The sequence below is a fragment of the Mytilus galloprovincialis genome, chromosome 4, assembly GCF_965363235.1.
Source record: "Mytilus galloprovincialis chromosome 4, xbMytGall1.hap1.1, whole genome shotgun sequence".
Lineage (NCBI taxonomy): Eukaryota > Metazoa > Mollusca > Bivalvia > Mytilida > Mytilidae > Mytilus > Mytilus galloprovincialis.
The window spans coordinates 58,507,055-58,530,860 of NC_134841.1; the positions used below are offsets into that span (position 1 = coordinate 58,507,055).

A 23,806-nucleotide genomic window follows, 5' to 3' on the forward strand; every position below is an offset into this window, starting at 1 on the left:
ACAAGCCACAACATAGAAAACTAAACACTAAGAAACACGAACGCCACCAAAACCTGGGCTGATGTCAACTTAGAGATATACACTCCCTGATACAGGCGCTGCTGTAATGTTTCTACAAAGAAATGGAATGTTCACAATCGGGAAGCTGAAATCATCTCTTTTGTCGTGAAGTTTTATTTTTCAACCGACCCTCATTGTCAATTTCTAGATGTACGTCAAGATATGAGACATACTTAACTGTATATGTTTCATTCTTGATTTAAAGTTCGATGGGATGGATGCGATCATCATAGTCACCAAATTTAGAATTATTGAGCAAGACAGCATCATCTTTATAGCAGGAAGTGAAGTTAAAGAATACTGCTAATTCTTTCTTTATTTTTGTTTAAAGTCAGCCTCATATGAATAAAGGAAAAAGTAATCAAAAAGAGAAGCACAGTTGATTCCCATGGGAATACCGACTGTTTGTTAAAAAACTCGTCCTCCAAGCGTGACAAGTTTTTAGTTGGTAACCCGGATTTGTTTTCGCTTAATCGATTCATGACTATTGGACAGTGGTATACTACTGTTGCCTTTATTTATCAATCAGGAAATGACAAAATGTTTTGATAATGTTGTTTTCATGGAATTTTGTAATAATCTGAATGATTTATTTTTTTTACAAAGTACGACTTAAGTAAGCAGGATCAACTCTTTCAATTGACCTTTTAGTTTGGAATCTGTAATACTTGTGCAATAAGTAGAAAAGTTAAATGTTTTGATATTATTGCAAGATGAAGTATTGTTAGATTGTATGTACTCTATAAGATCTTTGGATTTTTTAAGTATCCACATCTAATTCACGCATAGGTTTATTCACAATTGATGACTAACGTTTTATTTTATCTATTTTTAAGGACTTAACCTTTGTGAATTACCATAAATTTGGTTTTTGTTTTGTTAATTCTATTTCATTTCAATGATTAAAAGTAGATTTAAAGCGAGCGTCATGTTATTTTTTATTGACGTACAGATTTCCAGAAAAGGGGTAAATGCCCTACCTTACTATTCATATTGTTAACTTGTATTCATATATATTTCAAATATCATTCGGTACATTATTTCAGGTAAACGGATTATAAGATGATTATATAGAACAGGTAGGTCAGTCATCTTGGGCACATCTTTTCTTTCAGTGCACTCAATTATATAGCTACTCTCTGTAACACTTCAAGCCTTACTGAAGAAGCACCATTTGTCACAAAGAGGGGCGAAAGAGACCAAAAGGGTCATGCAAACTCATTTTTAAAATAGAACATAAACTGACAACTACATGCCAAAAAACAAAAAGACCAAAAGACAAACAATAGTTTACAAATAAACAACATAGAAAACTAAAGACTGAGAAACACGATCCCCACCCAACACATTTAGGGGTGGTGGGTGGCATCAGGTGCAGTGTAATAGGTGCTGAAAATGTGATTAACCGTTATATATCATTTGAATATATGTGTTTATATATTAGTGGTTTTTTTGGGGGAGGAGAGGCACAGCTTTATCTAAGTAAGAATATCCAGTTGGTTTTATCACAACAAAATTCTAGAATTACAATCATTGTGGTTTTATTTTCATGATATTATAAACTATTACATGCTGTATTTCATGAATGAAATTCATTGAAGAAAAAAATCGGATAATCTTGCAAAATCGGAAGCATTCATTAGTTTGTAAAAATAATAACCGTATCAAATTGTTCACGTTAGCTTACTGTAAATATAATACATTATTAACAATATAACTTTGAATTTTACGAAAAAAAATAAGGATTTTCTTATTCCAGGAATAGATTACCTTAGCCGTATTTGGAACAACTTTTTGGAATTTTGGGTCCTCAATGCTCTTCAACTTTGTACTTGTTTGGTTTTATAACTATTTTGATTTAAGCGACACTGATGAGTCTTATTTAGACGAAACGCGCGTCTGACGTACTAAATTGTAATCCTGGTACCTTTGATAACTGTTACTACATCCGAATAAAATGTTGCAGGTGTTTTGATTTGTGTTTGTAAAACATTTCTGTGTCGCAGTAACACTACAATTCAATTTCCGAAATAGTTTCTATATTGTCCTAAATTAATATGTACAGCACTAATTTCCTTTAAAAGGCAAAGCAAAGCTTACATGAATGCACCAATGGTTAATACCTCAATACGATTTTTGAACGCCTGGAGAATGAACTATATGTTATCGTAGTTGTTACTTGAAACAGTCGTAAAGTGGTTCTTGAGTACTCATTTGACAATCAGGCAAAAATCAAAATAGATATAGACAATGAGTTAAAATTGATATGATATGAAAAATGCTAGAAAATTAGATATGAAATGTTCATTTTTACTTTTCGAGAAAATAATATCAGCACTAATATTCTGTTGTTGGAAATAACTAATATTTATACTGAAAATTATATAAAAATACTGGAGCATGAAAAGTTACGCGAAAACTTAATAGGATTGTGTCAGTCTTCGGGATCACTTGATATCAACGTGAACATACTATCGATAAAATGTCCACGTAATTTTATTTCGGTTTATCATTACCGGCTTCACTCTTCATCATATTTCAGTAACATTGAAACCTCCACATATTATGTCTTTTTTCAGTTTGTATAGATGAATCTTCCATATATTACATTTACTTTTTAATTCTCAAGATCAAACAGCAGTAATTGAAACTGGTAGGAGCTAGTCTGTTTGAACCTATACAACCTTGAATTGTCGGTAATCAATACATAATCTTAATAAAAAGTAATGAAAAAGTAAAACAAGTTAATCGTAATACCAAATCGATCGTTTCAAAATCAATTATTCATTGAAAGTTTAATAAGGAGAACTATTTAATATTCTCAGTACACCTAAATTGTACCTCACGGACGCATATTTTTTTAATAATCTAATTAGAATTTGGTTGAAGTATTTTGATTTATTTATCTTAAACCGTTTTTTGCTTGTGTACATTTTTACGCTTTACGACATTGTCTATTTACCATTAATCGTCATAAAGTAAATTAAATAAACAATCGACCTGAAGTTATTGTTTGCCGAAAACACTCTATATATAGTCAATTGATTAAAAACAAAGCCGATTAATATGTTACGAAGCCATTTTTTAAATGTCTAAAAATCTATCCAGTTAATGATCAAAATAAAAGCTTGCAAAGGGCCTAATGATTTTATGAAAATGTGTTCAAATGTCTACTGCAAAAAAAATAAATAGTCTAACATATATACATTTCTACATGCATGTTTACGTTTTAGTAATACATTAACAGTGACTATGACTACTTGTAATATGAAAATAATACTGGATGAAAAGTTCATTGCTAATGCTTAACTGGTCCAATTTTAATATCTCAAAACAAAACTTTCTGGAATGCAAGTATGCATTCGTGTCAAAGAAGTTATTTCCTGTTTTTTACTTGCATAGTTTGAACACGTTTTGAATTATTTTCAGAATGTATAACAGGTTTTTCAGTCGAAGTCGAAATTACAATAAACTTTTTTAACTCTTTCTATTTAAATCTTGTTGGTACGATTGTTTTAGCTGCAGGTTTGTTTTATCAGTGATACACAAAATCGATTCCTGCGTGACTATATTAGCAGAAACAAAAAACAAGCAAAAAAGTATTTCCTAAATAAGAACAAGGTGCTTCAACCTTTCTGCAAATTAAAATCAGCAGCCAATCTACTCGGTCCAGTAAGTCCACCTTGTATTTGTAACGGTGAAATAGTTACATCTCCTAAATCTGTTGGTTGTTTTAAACTGTCATTTAAAACCATTTCAAGTTCTCTCTGTCGTTCAATTTCAGGTTTTAGATGTAGACTACTAAACTCGCGACACAATTTCCCATTTGCGCTTCTTCTATTTCGAAAGTGTCCTTCTGCAGTGTTCGGTTTGATATAAGTTTGTGATCGTTTGCCCTTTGATTTGAAACTTTGAACTTTAAAGCCATTGGATAACCATAAAGAGGTTTCTTGTCTTTTAAGTGGATGTATGTTGACAAGATGCTGATGAAAAACGTTCATATGAACCTGATTACCGTCAGATAAGAGTGTGCCAGAATGACTTTTGAATCTAGTTTTGTTGTTGTAATGGGGAATCTTCCTGAAATAAAAATTATACAGATTTTATAAACTACAATTTTGATTCTAAATACATATTTCATTTTCCTAATCTACTTGAATTGGTTGACTAATCAATTATTTATCGTCATTTGTATATAGCAGACTAATTAGAGTTACAAAGCTAAGGGAACGACCGTTTAGCTTCAAGGTTTTATCCTGAAGAAATATTTTGATCCTCATAACTGCCCCCCTCCCGCTGTAAAGTTGACTGGTTGCACCCTATGAATTTAGTAGGCCAGGTGCACGTTTCCTGTACATAACATTCACCAGTGGCGTTCGAATCAAACAGTTGGAAACGGTAAAAAACGGAATTGAAAGGCAAAATAAAACCAAAATTTTGTAAATTAAATAGGAACAGTCATCTATTGCCAATGATAGCTTTACTGTTTCCTTTTTAAGCCTTGCCATTTTGATAATAACAGACGCAGTTCATTAAAATAAACTTTTGTTTAGGTCAGTACATTTTGGTGAATTAACTATCTAACAGTTGGAGCAGTTGCAAAGGGATTCTTTCATCAATTATACTTCTAGTGTAATAAACTGAATTTGCTTTGAAAAATGAAGAATTCTGTAGATAGAAAAGGGAAGGTTCGAAAAAACTAACCTTTTCTCTTTTGGTTCCTGGTCTTCAATTTGCGAATTCGTATTTTTAATGATAAAACTAACATTTCCATTTGGATCATTCGCACAGCTGTATGGTATTGATGGAGCAATTATTCCAGTAGGCTCCGTGCTGTGAGGTCGTCTACTTGTGTTCAGCAATTTCAGGCGTATCCCAGACATCACAACACGTTGTCTATAAGAGCTATACGAATTTTCATACAGCGCTGGTAATTTCTTAGAATTACAGAATGGCGAAGCAGTGGAAAGTCTTGCTGGCTCCGGAGGAATAATTGTCAAATCATGGCCATTTGAAGCACAGTCGTGACTACTGGTAACTGACGCATCACCGTTGACATAATATGGTGGGGACGTCTGACCTACCTCTTCAACACCTATACAAAATTATACTTTGGTACAGTAATTCAAAACAATAATATTGTAATATTAAAACGTAACATGAATAAAACTCAAATCCTGTGTCTTAAAATGTGATTAGCGTGTTATCTAAATACAGATATCAACAAAAGATAATTAAAACTGATCAAATACACATTTAAATTGTTTGTCTTTGTATACAAGGTCTGTTTGAATACGGTATTTTATCAAGCTTTGTAAGCTGTTTGTTTTACCAATATTATTTGCATATCTATTTGTGAACAATTTGTTATGTCTTTTTTATGTGCATTCTGACTGCTGATTTTTTTTGTATGAGTGCTTAGCTACATCGTGTAAATATTATAAAGTGGTAAATATTTCAAGTCTGTTCAAGGCTCAATATGGGGTAAGATTGGTACATTTTTAAAAGTTACTACAACTCTTACATTTTGATAAGGTTCTCGCTGCTTACTAAAGCTTAATACTGTTCGTGAAGCAAGTGTCTTCGAGGAAAAAAAACAAATTAAGGGATATCAACAAATGAAGTTCTATGGTTAATTGTATAATAGAAAAAGAGTATAAATAAAAAGTAAAATCACAAAAATACTGAACTTAGAGGAAGATCAATTGGGAAAGTCCATAATCACATGGCAAAATCAAATAACAAAACGCATCAAAAACGAATGGACAAAAACTGTCATATTCCTGACTTGGTACAGGCATTTTCAAATGTAGAAAATGGTGCATTAAACCTGGTTCTATAGCGCTAACCCTCTCACTTTAATGACAGTCTCATCAATTTCCGATATTTTTACATTGAAATTACACCTTCCAAGGAAAATTCAAAAAGGGAGGAGTCCACAAAAAGACTGATAAAATCAAACGTATACGTAAGACTGTCTAAAAGTTCAATACTGATCATGAACAACACATCAGTCTTAGAGGACCACTGGGGAAAATTAAACATCAACAAGTACAAACGGGAACATGTAACAAACAATAACCATTATTTGAAAATGCATCAAATCTTATTAGAGTTTCGTTCGGCAAAGCAACCACACATACTATCAGAAAGTAATCTGAAAGGGTCGGTTGGAGATACAAGGTGGCTCGAAATAGCCTAGCTGTAATTTTAATTTAAAGCGTACTTTTATACTAGTATTAGGTATCTTCGAGATGGAAAAAAACATGGGAAATAAACAAATGAAGTTCATTGGTTAATTGTATAAAAGAAAAAAAGTATAAACAATATTACATCTTTTCAAGGAAAATTCAAATTCCAAGGAAAATTCAAAAAGGGAGGAGGCCATAAAGAAACTGATACAATCAACCGTAAGACTGTTTCAACCAACGGAAAAAAGGGAAAATCTATAGTAAAGTTTTATTGGTTCTATTTGCACTGTTTATTGTATACTATTTTCCCATTAATAAAATAACCTGATACTGCTTGATTTTTTAAGGAATCTTCTGCGCATACATTTGAAAAGTTTCAAGGCAACAAGAAAGAGGCTGTCTGTTCCATACGATTGAACTCGGTCTTCTTAAAACAAATTATAGGCAAATGTGAATAGGATTCAAAACTCAGTCTCCTACAACTTCGAAATGGATTGACGAAGTAGGTTTTTACTGAACAATAAACAAAAGCATACAGTCTTCGAGAACAATCAACGTAATTTGCAAAATCATCTCCCTATTAGTTCCAAAAGAATATATTAAATAAGTTTGTTTCACCAACAACCATAATGTCATATAAATTTTAAAGTATTGTATGATGATTTTTAATTCAAATATTATTTACAGACTATTTAACAATCTCCAATACAAAAAAAAAAAGATCAACTCAAGAACACAATTACATTTTTTTACCAGTTGTAGATTACTAAATATATATTTTGTAGAGAAGTACTCGATATATGGTACAGTTATTTAACAAATCTTATAATTCTATAATTGTGAACAAACTTGGCAAGTAGTAACAACGATTTCATTCGGTACCTTAAAAGTAACCACACATACCAATATGCATGGTCTATATGCAATTTTGTGCTTATTGTTACATATCTAAAATTGAGAATGGAAATGGGGAATGGGGAATGTGCCAAAGAGACAACAACCCGACCATAGAAAAAAACAACAGCAGAAGGTCACCAACAGGTCTTTAATGTAGCGAGAAATTCCCGCACCTGGAGGCGTCCTTCAACTGGCCCCTAAACAAATATATACTAGTTCAGTGATAATGAACGCCATACTAATTTCCAAATTGTACACAAGAAACTAAAATTAAAATAATACAAGACTAACAAAGGCCAGAGGCTCCTGACTTGGGACAGGCGCAAAAATGCGGCGGGGTTAAACATGTTTGTGAGATCTCAACCCTCCCCCTATACCTCTAGCCAATGTAGAAAAGTAAACGCATAACAATACGCACATTAAAATTCAGTTCAAGAGAAGTCCGAGTCTGATGTCAGAAGATGTAACCAAAGAAAATAAACAAAATGACAATAATACATAAATAACAACAGACTACTAGCAGTTAACTGACATGCCAGCTCCAGACTTCAATTAAACTGACTGAAAGATTATGATTTCATCATATGAACATCAGGCACAATCCTTCCCGTTAGGGGTTTAGTATCATACCATCATAACATATATGAGAAGAACATAACCCGTGTCATGCCAACAACTGGTTTTTGAATAAATGTGTTTAGTTTATTTAGTGATTAAGTTTATAACACAATGTTGGCTGTTGTATTTTTGACATTTTTACCTATTATGTCTGTTTGTTTTGTTCACGCATCGTTGTCAATTTAATGGAATTTGATGCGACTGTCATACAAGTGAGAGGTTTAGCTAGCTATAAAACCAGGTTCAATCCGCCATTTTCCACGTAAGATTTTGTCATTTGATTAGGGACTTTCTTTTTTGAATTTTCCTTGCAGTTCAGTATTTTTGTGATTTTAATTTATACTATCAGAACGCAATCTAAAAAGGTCTGTTGGAGATACAAGGTGACTAGAAATAGCTCAACTGTAATTCAAATTTAAAGCGTACGTTTGAATAAGGTATCTTCGAAAAAAAATACCTAGGGAAATCAACAAATGAGGTTCTTTGGTAAATTGTATGATAGAAAAAAAGTATAAACAACAATACACCTTTCCAAGGAATGTATCCTATTTTCTCATTAATAATAATAATAAAAAAAAAACCTCTTGCTTTTGATTGATTTTTTTAAAGAATCCTGTGTGCATACATTATAAAAGTTTCCATAGCAACAAGAAAGAGGTTGTCTATTTCATATTATTTAACTCAGTCTTCTTCAAACAAGTTATAGGCAAATGTGAATCGGATTCAAAACTCAGCCCCCTACAACATAATTTACAAAATCAACTTAGTCCTAATTTGTTCCAGAATAAAAAAGAGTAAATAAGTTGGTGTTCACCACCAAGCAAAATGTCAGGTACCAGATACAAATAGCTTTCTAAGGAAGCACCGGATAAGAGAAAAATCATTGGAATTATTTTCCTACAAACATTTTTTAGCAGTTTCATCTATGGTCAAACGAAAATAAAATATGGCCGAGTTATTACCACACTAATGGAAGGTAGAATAGTATGTCACGATTGTTGGTTAAATGTTCAATTCATTTACCCAAACAAAATCGTTCTCTCAATACAAAGAAAACAAAGTTTGAAAATAGTGATCATTATGTATAGCATGATAATTATCAATTAAAATGATCTGCAAACCATTTAACGATCTCCAATACAAAAAAAAAAAAGATCAACCCAAGATCATAATAACATTTTTACAAAATTTTGTAGAGCAGTACTCGATATATGGTCCATATATAATGGTACAGTTATTTAACAAACCTTATTATTTCATAATTGTGAACACATTTAGCAAGTATTATCAACGATGTGTTTAAACAATTGCATAATAATGTTTGTCGATTTAATAATTGTGGCATATGTTCCAGCAGTTGATATGCTAGAAAACAAATGTTCTGGAATAAAATTAAGAAAGGAAACGGGGAATGTGGAAACTTATTTTGGACTTTTGGGAACACCACAAACCTAGAGGCTGTATGCGCTATGCTTATTGTTGTAAATCTTGGTCAAGGGGCTGATTCTTTCAATCAGTAATGCTTCTTTTAATGCCCCTTTCATCAATGTTTTGTATGCACTCTTGTGATACATTAATATAATAATCTGTGTTTCTATGAAGCTTAAAAATATGTGGTTTTTATTTGTCCTGATAGGATGAATACCAAGATTGAATAGCTGGGTAAAATGGCGTTCCGACTATATGTAATCAAGACGGAATATTTCGCTCTTAAATATTTTATATTTTCTGCACAGTCCAAATAGTCGGGTATTTATTGTCACATCAATTGGTTGGTATAAAAGGCAGCTTTTGACCTATAACTTTATCAATGATCTGTCCTCCTGTAACTCATAGATCTGATTTTGAAAGCATATGATGAATGATGTATGCATTACATGAGATGCGTGTCCACCTTCATGTATACGATATGAAACACGACGGATGTCACTAATGGAGTGGGTACGGCTTACTCTTCTGTTGAGCACATGAATTCATCCTCAGTTTTTGTTGGGGTTCGTTTTACTCTGTCTAGCGTTCTGTATTGTTTTTTTTTTTTTTTTACTGTTGTTTGATTTTCACATTTTATGTTTTCTTTATGATACACTGTTCATGAACCTGGTCTAACTGTCTTGAAAGTGAATACAATGTTGTTTTCATATGTTTTTGTAAGCGTAGCTTAATTGCTGTAATTTAAATAGTTAGCAATCATGATGCATTTGAGTAACTATATGCTTTCATGATTTTAATGATTGTTTTTAACATTTTTTTTTTATAGAAAAATGCATGCTCCAAAAAGCGTATATCAACATACTGTAACGCGAAAATGAATAATTTTTAGCATTTCTCGATTTAGATAAAATTGAGACAACATTCCTCTTTTACATTGAGGAATATCAGAATTAGAGGAAAGAACATAACAATATGTCGCGAGCATTTTTTTTCTAGAAAAAATGCAAAGTTTTAGTTATCTAAATAATATGCTGTACATACATAATGATTGTGCTGTAAGCCCTGCTTGTTCACTTAGATCTTTGATAGCAGGATGATAAATTTCTCTGGACGATTTCGACCGTCTTGACTGCGGCCGAGGGGATGTCATCCTTCCATCAAGATTTTGCCACAGCATATTGTCATGGCAACAGAAATATTCACTGCATCTAAAAAAGGGAAAGCGTAAGGCATTAATTTAATAAGGTACTTTGTATTGAATAAAACCATAAACTTACAACTTATCCAGGCTTTATATAAAATAAATGTAATATACAACATCGAGAAAACGTTTTGTTTGGCTTTCTGTTTCTAATTTTTTAATCATCGATTATGTTTTTTTTTGTTTCATGTCTGTGAATTTAGAAAACAAACTTAAGATTAGTAAAAAATACTTCTAAGTCGTCATTTTCGGATTATGTTTGATACTGAGCAAAAAAAATGGATATTTTCCTATTTGTGCTATCTTGTATTTGTTGGATTTATATCCCCCAAATGTTTCAGATAAATAAATGAATATGTAAGAGCATTAAGGGTATTAAGTTAACGCAATAGATCGCTATGATTCTAGTATTTACTAGATTTTTGAGAATTATTTTGTAATGTTAATGAAAACCTTAATGATAAACAAAATAAGGGATAGTATAATAATATTCACGTTTAATACTTGATTGCAAACAAAAATTTAAATATGCAAGCTTTCGTGAAAATCATTCACTAACATGAACATTTGCGTATATTTAATTTCTTGTGATACAGTAAATTTTAGAAAAAAAAAATGAAGGAGTTTTAGAAGAGGCCGTAGCTGCGAAATGAATTCTTATGAAATCATGGTATCCTACATCTTTACATTTGATTCAAAGAAGTTTTATTATTGTACTAGTAGTTTATTCCATTAGAGATAAAAATTAAAAAAAAATCTATTTTTTTCTTCGTTTGTAATCATCATTCTACTACTATCCAGGATCCTCCTATAAAAATCTCGATATTTCTATTTCTACTTGTAGATATCGGAATTCCGATTCGTACTAGGAGGATTCTGGATACTACTGAACTCAAACATATATATAAATAATTGATTAATTTATAATACTAAGTAAATACATAAAAAAAAAAATTATTATTATTATTATTATTATTATTATTATTATTATTATTATTATTATTATTATTATTATTATTATTATTATTATTAACTTACAGAGGGTAAAATATATCCTTTGAAATGACTAGTTTAAACTAAAAACTGAACTATAATACACAGAAATATTCGGGAGTAATTGTCCCAAGGATTATTAAAATCTAAACAAAACATGTAATCGACAGACGTCAACTTTTTTACAATGATTTCTCCGCCATTTCATTGATTTCTAGTGATAAACTAAGTCACATTCACCCTGTGATTTTCATTTGTAAAACTTTAATTTCAGCAATTTGCCTTCCTCAAGATCACATATGTAAACAATATTTAAAACGATTTTAAATTTTGGGTGAAATTAACATTTTATTATTGTGTCAAGCAAAGGTTTTTAAAGCCGTTTTAAATTACCCCTAAACAATACGTATCTATTCGTTATCGGTGTAAAGTGTACCATTCAAGCCTTGCCCCTAAGACCTATCTATTGACAACCGCGTAAATAGATATCGATATAAAAATTAAATACATAAGAAAACAGTAAAACATTTGTTGAGTCACTGTTATGTCTTAAATGAATGCATTCAGCTTGATTAATTGACTATTGAAAAACTAGTGTTTATATTTAAAATTATTTGTTGCATAATTTGACAAGCAAGTTTTTTTTAGATGAACCTATCACCAGTATTATTTGTACTTTTACTTTTGATATTTCAACGTTTTCCCCTCATTTCTCAATAAATCTGGTAGTTAACGTAAAATGAACTAGTGTAACCCCGAACAGAACGTTTTGTTCTGTATCAACTTTTATTTGAAAGTTGAAAATGCAACGAAAGCAAAGATATTGAGAAAGGCCGGCAAAAAAATTGACCAACAAAACGTTATAACTGCTCGTCGAAAATGCTAGGTCGTTCAGCCTATTTTATTTTACACAGTTTGTTCCTATTCTTTGTTAACAGAATATTCGAAACAATCTATGAAACTCCTCATTATATGATTTCAATATAAACCTCTTGTTTGAGATTTACCCAATTGCTAATATAAAGCAAATTATGCACAAAAGGTCGTCCGTATTATTGACTCTAGTAAGAGTCTAAGACGTAATAGGTTCTTTCTGGTCAGTATGTAAAAAAAGTTTACCGTTAAATACTAGGTTGTTTGAAAGACTGTTGCACAATAAAATAACTATTTAAACGGAAATGTCAGAACTCATATATTATAGACCTTTTTGTAAAAAGTACTGTATATATTTAGCTGTTTCTCAAAGGTCAATTTTGTTCTCTCATATTAAACAATATAATTTTCAAAAATTGAGTTATGATATATATTGCTTTAATGAGAGTCGTGCTTTTTAATTTTAAAAGACGATCAACAAAGTCTACTGTAGAGTGTAAAACAAACACTAGTCTTACTTTTAAGTCTGAAGAGATTTATAGGAAAATGTATTGAAAGCAATTTAGAATTTTATACTTTTAAACGAGCCATTTAAGTGCTATCAAATAAAGCAATGTCGCTTGTATCCATTATAACATTGAATTGAGGCATGGTAACACGACAATTTTCAATCTGTTTGTCTTTAATGCTTTCTTATCTATAAATCAGTTGGCGTAATGTGGTATGATGTCCCTCGTTTTTTTTTTTTATCATTTTAATACATTTTGACAAGTATAGTAGCTTTTGTTGTTGTTGTATTGTCAACGGAACACATACTAGTAACATGGGACGGAACACATACTAGTAACATGGAACCGTGAGAACACATACTAGTAACATGGGACGGAACACATACTAGTAACATGAGATGAAACACATACTATAGTAACATGGGACGGAACACATACTAGTAACATGGGACTCTAATCTACATTTACTGTCAAAAGTCCTAATGTTTGTTAAAATCATAACAAGTTCTGCCACATATGCTTAATAGAAAAAAAAAACAGACGGAATAAATGCATAATTTTTAAATGGAATTCAAAGTGTTCCTTTCCTTGTGTTGAATACTTTTTGTTGTATTCCATAAATACAAGAGTACAAGATTTGCATTAACAGACTTTCCAAGTATAACTACTGGTATATATATATATGCAAGCAGTGAGGTTAAACACAAATAATACAACTTCAGTTGTAGAAAATATTACATTTATCAATGTTTTTCTATTACATATCTCTAAATATAGCTAAGCACGAGTTAACATACCAAAAGCAACCTCTAGATTGAACTGCTTCTATCATCAATATTATGTATGTACACTTTCTACTTTTCATGCCAACCGCTAAAAGAATTGATCAATTCAAGTTACCCTTTGTATTATCATGGAAGGTCTTTTTTAGCAAGTGTTAACTGTTTGCTGACTGACGGAAAAGAGTTATTATTTTTTTTAAGACAGAGATGAAAGTCTTTAATTGAAATTGAAATACAGTTAATATTTTTTATCTCTTATTAGCTAAACATGGACTCGAAAAATTTGAGTTGACAAGCAGTATACATATTGCTTTAAGATCTTCAAAATCACCAAGAAGAAATCAAACGTACTATATGTCTTATAGTTGTTTATGTCGTTGCTCTATTGACATTTGTATGAGTACGTCAGAAATGTGTTCAAAAGATAAAATATCAACTTACAGCATACATTTGTCCCCAAATCCCGTGTAATTCTTTTCTCGTGAGCCACGTGCACTTGTACTTCCATAGTTTGGATACTTCATTTCAGACACACTGAACGTCTATGTGATTTACATATTTAAACCTTATTCACATTATAAAGTTTCAACTCTGCATATTGAATGAGTTATATCTCGATAAAAAGTTTATATTTAAGAATTTAGTCTAAGAGGCTCATTAATAACAGGTTATTTGACGTATGGAACGTAAAAGAAAGTTCGTATGTTTGCTAAGTAAATATTTGTTTTCTATTGGCCGTATTAAGGAAACACATAGCTTACCGTCTACTCAAGGGATTTAATGATTAAGAGAAAGTTAAGTTGCAAGCTTTTTTTAAATGAATTGAGAAAATATCCGTTTAAACTTAATAAGAAACACCTAAATAGTTCTCAATAAATATAATTGGTAAACCCTTTGTATCTAGAAAGAAACATTTAAAGTCTAAAACTCACCATTTTAAAGTTGGTTATATTCCGTTTTACTTTAGTTAAGGAAATTAGCATTTAGTTTTAAGAACATCAATACGCAGTATTACTTAGATTTCTCTCAAGTTTAAATACTTTAAGGTTTATTGATTAGGAAACTTGTCTTTTGAATCATAAAGGTGAAACGAGCGTTTGAGATTTCGTGACCCGTTCAAGTTTTCAACGCATTGATTTTCTTTTAGTTATTTTTTCACAATTTGTGTATTGGTTTGTTAAGACTTGTAACTATAGCTTTATGTCGATATTTCTAACTATTATATTCTTGACATACGAGACGTGATTTATAGTATTACGAAACATTCCATTAGCAACTATTGTTCTCTTTTTTCTGTTAAATTTTCGTTTTGTATTCCCGTTATTTAGTTTGTATGGTTTTCACATACTGTATATTTAGAATAAAACTAGGCTTTTATACAGGTATTCATAAGGAGTCGACCATGCAGCGCAATGAAGGCTATGATGTACCCGTATATTCATTGAACAATTGATGCATTAAGTGGCTGGATCTTTTCCGATAGTACATATATATTGATTGTGTCTCAAGCATCTACTATTTAAACAAAGTTATGTAAATGATCAATTCGGTTTATCATCTTAACCAACGTTAAGATAAATTAGAGAAGTTATAGAACTATATGATGCGATGAGCTGTATATAATTAATGACAATAGGTATTAACACAAAGGGGGCTTAAGCTGTCAAATTCATATTCACCGATTTAGATCAAATTCTCACATAGAAAACGTATATCCAAATCATAAAAAGAGTAAAATAAGCAATTTTAAGCAATAATGCATGGGGTCGATAACAGTATCAGTATTTCGTGTTTATTAAATTGAGTCTACAATTAACCCCCAAGGTGACCTCCGAAGACTGACGACGGTCATACAATCCGATATAATTAAAACATCGATATAATTATAAATATATAACCAACTCGTGCAATGCGATTTTTCTAGGTCTGTTTGAATTCATAGTATAATTGGTTAAAAATATGTTAGTCATCGTTTTTAGCTGTAAGGGAATGACTTTTGTAGATCGAATCAGTCAATCAAATAATTTACCCTTGTGTCACTTTCAATGTTGACATGTTTTTCTTTTCATAAATGAACACGCATAATTCATATGTAACCCATCGCTAGCTAAAGTGTTAAATGAAAGTTCACATGACTCTGAAACAGATTCATTAACTTAAAGGTCGATTTATTCACTTGTAAGTGAATAATTTTTCAGTGATGTTTCTTATCTTATTTTGACAAATTAAATCAAACTTGTTGCTAAAAGCTTATTCCTATTTTACTATTTTACTTTCATCAATGCCGGATTGAACCAATATATTTCGTGGCTAGTGTCCCATTAATTAATGCTTCTAAGCTGCTGATGTGTATCAAAATTCACCTGGATTCTGCTTGTTGAAATAAAATGGTTAACATAGCTCTTCAAAAATTTACTTAATTGGGTGTAAACAAATTGCTACCTTGCCTCCTACCTTCGTATGTATATGAAGGATTCCGTGTTTTTTTTTTGTGTTGTAAAATGTATACTTTGCTTGCACGTCCGACCTGAATAAAGTTTGAATCTGTTGCATCTTTTACGCTTGCTGATCTGCGCGTTAAAAAAACCCTTCAAATTGCAATTGCGTTTGATGTGACCGTAGGTTATATGTTGCATGCAATTTAGGTCCGTATCAAGCATAACGGCATCATTTTTCAGTGTTTGTATAAATTTTGCCGTCCTTTTATATCTACACTTTATTAAGAATATTCATCGATATTGTTAATCTGTTCTCGTCCTGATTATGAATGCAATATTTGCCATTGTATAGTCAGCATACAACAACTAACCTAAATTTCCTAATGCATGGTCAACTCTACACCCATTCGGATTATTTTTTCTAGAAATATATTGGACAATGATGTTTATTGTAGCATTAATTCGTACCCGAACATCAGGTACCTGACTTAGGAAAGGTTCAAACAAATGCAGCGGGTGTACACGTTTTAATATGTACCAGCCTTCACCCTTAGTGTAACATCATAATTAACATAGAAAGACATATAGACATATAATTGTGTTTGTTTGCTTTTATCACAGTCCACCGTTATATATATTTCTGCTTTTACAATGCATCTATAAAAAATATGATTGTTGCATGTAAATACTCAGTGGGTCTTGATTACAATAACGGAATGTCACACTCGGAATTTGATTTGCTGAGAGAGAAAAAAATATGACGAATACCTTTAATAGTAAAAATGAATAAAAGGAGACCTTTTATTTGTTTTTCCCTATGAATTTCAGCCTCTGTTGGGTAGTTGTCCAATTGGTTATCTTTATCATTATCAATATACCATGTGCATATTTCTATTTTTCTACATGTTAACAACTCTTTTCCTGGATCATTGGCAGGCCTGGTCACGATATCATAACTTCTGATGAAGTTTGTCGACTTTAAATACAGTTTTCCTAAAATTTAATAGGTTGATTTACTTATTTAAGTTAACACGTACATTAAATACACTGAATGAAACTTTAATACTTGGAAGCCGTACGTGAGATACGCGGCGGCTATATTTATTTGAAAATGATTAAATGGTGAACTTCATCGGCGCCGGTTAAAATTTCCATGCCAGTATAAGTGCATCTCACATCTTTGAAGACAACTGTCATGGCGTTGTTATTTTGTCATCAACTTGTGAGTATGATATCCTTTGGCAGATCTCATCTTCTGTCTCGTTTTGAGTCCGTTGTAGTGATAGCCTTTCAGAAATATTTTGCTGGTATATTAGATATACAGTTTTTTTTCATGATCGTAAGCGGTGTGTCGCGTACATCAAATTTCTCCCTAGACAACAACAACAACAACATATTTTTTTTCAAAAAGAAAATGACAGAACAACCAAAACATAAGCCTCCCCATGGAATGGAACCATACGATTTAGGTCGTGGAGATGACTTGGGAGCACTTAGCAAAGAACAACAACAGAAACTGAATGATTTTAAGGTTTTAATTTTTAAATGAGATAAACCAAGGATTTGTATAGTAAGATCTTACTATACAAATCCTTGGATAAACATATTTTAGCACTGTCGTCTATTAGTTTAAACATATGTATTTATAGTGGATTGGGAAACAAGTAATTGCAACTTATATTAATCCCTTTCCACTTTGTGGGTACGAGTGCTGCCTTGTAGCGGCATTAGCCTGCTCTTTTTTTCAAAATCTACAAGCCTAGGGTGTCTTTTTTGCGCAAGAGATACATGGCTCGCTCTTAACATGGGTCAGCCATTTATCTTTCCCTTGCGACGGACTATCATCATTTTTTAAGACCATACTCGCAAATGGTGTCAAGGGAGAGCCAAAAATTCAGTTCCTTCAATTTATGCCAATTCATGCAAAGGAAAACCCAATAATTTGTCAAAACCATGAGTTCTTAACGCTTTTACATAGTCGTTGCGTAAATCTATTTATGTAATATTGAAAATGGGAAATATCCTTTCGTTCTATAAATAGATTGTTGTTAGGATCCATGTGGCTTAAAGGTACACATGGTGATGAAAACATTTCGATCTTCTCTCTTTTAATCCAATTAACGTTAGCCATGGCATCACAATTCTCTTCAAACTTCTCGGGATTGAAGTTGTACCACTTTGCAATGAATTAAAATGAAAGTAAATTTCCGGTAAAAATATTGAATAGATTAGCATGTTTGAGTTTATTTTTGAGAGGATTATGATGATAACAAAACTCAGCTAGTGTTGTCAGGAAGCGTCACTTGAACACACGGGGTCGTGCAATGGCGAGTGCAGACATGTTTATGTGCCTTTAATTACTTATATGAAGTGAGCATTGGAAATCAAAAGTTTTAATAAGGGACAAGTAAATCCAGATTTATGTAAATAAAATTAGACAAAGACATAGTGAATTTTTTATTAGTACAAGAGTATATATTTCATTTTAGTTGATGAGTGAACACGCATATTCAATATCGTGTTAATAAAAAAAACAACATTACATTAAGGAGCTTGGTGGTGAAAAACCCAATTTGATATTTGCTTGAGGGGATGAACTGGAATTAATAATGCAATTGAAAAACAATTTCACTCAATTAAATATAAAATAGAGGGGTAAAAACCCCAATTTGTGAATTCTTATCTGGAGCTCTGTAAGTACAAATCACATGAAGCATGGTAAGAAAAGCAATGTGAACCTATATTTCTTGGACCAAAAAATACTGTCCTAATAACTTTTCTTTAATTCTAGCAAGGTTTGGTTAAAAAAATCCTTTCTAAAGTCTGTCTCGAAAAAGGCAATCATTGTGGCATATGGGCTAATTAATTGTTTATTTCAATCTATACAACATCAACATTTCTTTATCATAATTAATGCTCAAAAAGTGTCAAAAACAGTAATTTTACTTGATATTTGATGTGAAACCGTATTTTTTGGTGACAACTCAGTGGCGGATCCAGAGGGGGGCGTAGAGGGCGTCCCCCCTTTGCTCTGACTTTTTGTTTGTTTGTGTAAAATGATTAATGAGACTAAACTTCGACCGTGAACTTTGCCATTTCCTGTGTACTTAAGTATTTAACAGTTCTTTACTTATAAAGAAATTTTTTTGCTGGAATTTACTGATTACATGTATCAAAGTCATGTCATTCGCTATGGTGGAGTTGACCTGTGCGTCTAAAAACTGTCGCTCAGTCATTTTGAAATTCAAATTACAGTTACATATTGCTTAGGCTGAGGAAGACAATCATGACACCTTCAAATCGACACAGAATTGAGCAAAAAAGTATTGACGTCTATTTCACTATACAGAAAGAAAAGAAAAGGAATACTCTTTCATTCTCATGAGAAAAAAAATTCACGGCAATATTATTTACCTACGCCAACATGTTTAACCCCAAACGCCCCAGCCTATTTTAAAATAACATAGCTGAATGATGATCCCCAGTCAGTTTAAGCTCTAGATAGATTTAAAGTCTAAGGTACGAACCATTCAATTTGAGGAGACAGTTAGATAGGTGGGTTTGACTCTTGACTTACTGTGGTGAGAATATTTAATTTTCTGAACTTCTGCTGATTTGTTTGGAAAAAGCACATACAATGTACATGTTCACATCTAGAGTTTGGATTTACACTATACTGTATATATATATATATATACATGTACATTAAAAATACAATTCTTTACATTTCAGATATATACATGTATAAAAGAAAATACATTGTTTATTTTATACATGTAGTTAAGGGTTGAAGTAAAAAAGATGAAATTGAAGAGTTTTGAATAACTTTAAAAAAAAAACTAGGAATACAAAAATATGCAACCAAAATTATGAAAGCACATGATTGTATAGTATACAGTAGTTTAGTTCTGAATAGGAAATCCCTAATCAAGACTCTATTAGGTACGTGCTTCAGAGGCTGACATTATACTTTTATATATTCAGTTACATGTATGTATTAATATAAATTTTATCTATTGCAGAAAAAGACCAGAGTAGAAAATGAGAAATACCTAAGAGACCACCCAGAAGTAGAATGCTTATTATCAGGATTCCTTGGGTATGTGACTGTTCAAGTAATTTTAGTGACTCCTCCCTTCTTTGCTTATAATCTGCCTGTAATATGAAATGGATGGAAAATTTTAAAACGGTTGTAGACATAATATTAATTTTAATTGATTATTACATGTATCTTTTTCTAATTTGGCTTTTATAAAAACAATTTTAAAAAGAGAAATTTTCAAATGAAGATATTATCATATATAATATATCTTCAAAATTTCAAATTTGCTGAATTTGTAAAACAAAAATTAAAAAGCATGCCTTGTTACATATAACATGACAAAATTTTGTCCAAAACCCAAAGCTACAATGTTAAACTTGTTTTTACAATTTATTTATGTGAAACAGTTGACTGAGTTTTTTCTTTGAAGATTCATTTCAAGAATGTAAAATAAGAAAATGCAACCCTTTCCAGCCGATACAGTTTGTCCTTAATTCAAAAGAAAGAAGAAAAAATATACCCTCATGAAACAAACAGATCTACATATATATTAAAGGGGATCCAAGAATTAAATAAATCACTTTTGTATCCTGACAATTTGAAGACATGACATGTACAAAATGTATATATGTCTTGCCTGGAAATGACTCTTACTGTTTATGTAAATTGAGTTTGTATGGAACAATTGAATGTATATTTCATCATATATAGATATAGGAAGATGTGATATGTGTGCCAATGAGACAACTCTCTATCCAAGTAACAATTTATGAAAGTAAACCATTATAGGTTAAGGTACGGCCTTCAACACGGAGCCTAGGCTCACAACGAACAGCAAGCTATAAAGGGCCCCAAAAATTATTAGTGTAAAACCATTCAAATGGGAAAATATATTACAGTAGAAAATTTACACTATTTGTGGGATGGTGAAAGGGAGGGGGAATGAGGTACATGTATAGAAGCATGGCATTATGAAACTCCATTATAGTTTATTTGCCATGGCTACAATACAAAAATGGCAAATGAATAAGGCTGGTAGATTATTTGAATAAATTGGGATGATTCTTTTTTGTAATTGCTAAATAAACCTCTAGGGATAACTTCATACCTGTCCATTTAAGTGTGGTACTCCTCAACCCTTAGATTTTGAAGACCTCTCGATTTCTTTAGAAACAATCATAACTTTTTTATGCCTCCACCTGAGGCAACTGGTCATTAATTTGTTGCTGACGGTCTTTAACGGTCATTAATTTTCAGTGACTATAATTAACTTTTTACATGTTAGTTAAAAAATATAAGATACATGTACATGCAAACAAACATATGTACTGGTAACATGTACAGGTATATATTTTTTTTAATTCTGCTAGAAGTCATTTCAAGATTAAAAATTATATTGTTGCAAACTATACACACCACTCCTTGAAAATTTAACTATGGTGATCTCTGTATCTGACATGATCTATGTTGTACAAATAAATACACTTTTAAAAATAAGATAGATATTGTAAGTTGGCATCTGCATGTACATAAAAGCGTCACCTATTTCAATGACAGACTATACTTCATGTCATTTCGGGGCCTTTTATAGCGGACTATGCAGTATGGGCTTTGCTCATTGTTGAAGGCCGTACTGTGATCTTTAGTTGTTGATTTCTGTGTCATTTTGGTCTCTTGTGGATGATTGTCTCATTGGCAATCATACCACATCTTCTTTTTTATATTTCATATTTTTCTTTATAGTCTGTCAATAACAGGAAACACTGTACACAAATAAACCAATATACATTTTTAACATGTACAATGTATATACCGGTAACTATTTTCTATGTCTTTTTATATTTGTAATTCAGAGAAGTATTAAAAGAAAGACCTGAAAACATAAGAGATTTTGCTGCAGGTGAGTGAATTTAAAGATGACTTGTATATTAGAATACTTGATATAACATGTAAGTGGTAGAACACTATAAAGAAAGTCATCTCACATTCTCAATACCACTTTTTGTTAATTTAGATATTTATAGGTATCGTTTGGTGATTGTTTTAACAGATATATTTATAAATATAAATTATTATAATCTTGCTTATAAATTGAGCCTTTCTACCAAAACATCCCTAAATCATGAAAAACACAAAAGAAAACATATGAAAGCAAATATAGGGTCATTTAAAAAAGGATTTTTTTTTATTGAAGAGTAGATTTAAATGGGACAGACAACAACAGAAAACTTACTTTTTTTTTTACATTGGAAATATAAAATTACAGTATAAAGGCTATTTCAATCTAATGAAACTTTTCAAGTAATAATCATTGATCAATTTAACATTTCAACTATTTATTTCATGTATGTTTGATGTGACTGATTGTCAGTACTAAAATTTCAGGAAGTAAATTCAGATATTTTTTAGAGGCCATTTAGGGATGACATTAAAAGATCAATGTATGATAAAAAAAAAAGGCGTACGGTAACCTTTAGTTGTTGATTTCTGTGTCATTTTGGTCTCTTGTGGATGATTGTCTCATTGGCAATATAAAATTACAGTATAAAAAAAAGGGGGGGGGGGGGGGTCAGTGAAAAAAAAACTATGTGATTAAAGTTTTTTATCCCAACATTGAACTTTGAACTTTTGATGCCGTCCCTTAGATAAGAAGAATATGACAGTGTCATTGTAGTCACCTAGTTACTTTTTTTTAGAAAAAAAATAGAGCCCCCTTAAATTTATATCAACCCATACCAAAGTCAAACTAATATCTCTCTTTTTCATTGCATGAATTGTGTCATTTTTGTAGGTTTGCCCTCATCTTAACCCTAAATGAGTCTGATTGCTACACAAATTGGATACAAGAACACATTTACTTAGTAATTGTACCCTACTCAGTTGCTGTAGTTTTTCTTTAAGATTTTATTCATGGAATCAAAGATGCATGTATATGGTTGTTCATTTTTTTAATGTTGTTTTGCAGATCATTTTACAAATACAGAATTACCAGGACAGTTACAGAAAACATTAGAGATTAGACAAGCTAGAATGAAACAGAATAGGATTTTACAGAAAATATAATGGAACTGCTGTTATTTCATATTTATTGTCATTGTGTATAATGTTGAATATTGTATAAAAAATATTAAACTGTTTTAAGATATATATATATATATATATATATTGATCTCAGTTTCTATTAATGACTTGCTGCCTTTTATACATTTGCCATTAGGTATTCATCACATTTGCACAAAACTTTATTCATTACCCCATTCAAAACTTCATTATCTGTTCAATTTATGTTTGGAAACCACTGTTACAAACCCTCAATCAAACCAATACAAACTTACAGCTATCATGTCGGATATTGAAAGTCACAGATTTCTAAACCAGTTCGCATTGGAAAAGATGAAAAAGAGAAAAGATGTTTTCTCAAATTTTGTTTGGCCAACATAGGTCAATGGGGTCAACTTAAGATCCTTTATCATAAATTAGTTCATCCGAAAATACCTCCTTATTTTGCAGGATCTCAATATTGATGACTTCAAGTCTAAACCTCCTGATTGCACCTGTGCTTGTTCCAAATTCACATATAATCTGGCTGGCTATTTTATTACGCACGTTATTCAGTGTGCACTCAATTTTTTTTATGTTATTTCTTCATAGACAGAAAAAATATTAGTCATTCCTTAAATAATTATGAAAAACAGCAGGGTCACCAGGGTGTGAAAACCATGTCATCTGAAATAAATATTAAGCATAGATCTAGAAATGAACAGATAATCA

General features: G+C 31.4%; 2 protein-coding genes across 4 annotated transcripts; one reads left to right on the forward strand and one right to left on the reverse strand.

Moving 5' to 3' along the window:
• Positions 1 to 1,584: 1,584 nt before the first annotated feature.
• Positions 1,585 to 14,596, reverse strand: LOC143072538 (uncharacterized). Of its 3 annotated transcripts, none has more exons than XM_076247527.1 (4): positions 14,488 to 14,596; positions 10,239 to 10,405; positions 4,765 to 5,155; positions 1,585 to 4,140 (listed from the first exon to the last, which is right to left on the reverse strand). In XM_076247527.1, the coding sequence occupies exons 2-4, from the start codon at positions 10,372 to 10,374 to the stop codon at positions 3,687 to 3,689; spliced, it is 981 nt and encodes a 326-aa protein (XP_076103642.1). In that variant the 5' UTR covers positions 10,375 to 10,405; positions 14,488 to 14,596; the 3' UTR covers positions 1,585 to 3,686. The 3 variants fall into 3 exon arrangements, with proteins under 3 accessions (XP_076103642.1, XP_076103641.1, XP_076103643.1); XM_076247526.1 differs by lacking the exon at positions 14,488 to 14,596 and adding an exon at positions 13,997 to 14,225; XM_076247528.1 differs by lacking the exon at positions 14,488 to 14,596 and adding an exon at positions 11,437 to 11,585.
• A 2,748-nt stretch (positions 14,597 to 17,344) lies between these two features.
• LOC143072539 (RIIa domain-containing protein 1-like) lies at positions 17,345 to 23,182 on the forward strand. Its single transcript, XM_076247529.1, has 4 exons — positions 17,345 to 17,524; positions 20,016 to 20,092; positions 21,889 to 21,935; positions 23,001 to 23,182. Exons 1-4 carry the CDS (start codon positions 17,408 to 17,410, stop codon positions 23,096 to 23,098), a joined length of 339 nt encoding a protein of 112 aa, XP_076103644.1. The 5' UTR covers positions 17,345 to 17,407; the 3' UTR covers positions 23,099 to 23,182.
• The last annotated feature ends 624 nt before the right edge of the window (positions 23,183 to 23,806 follow it).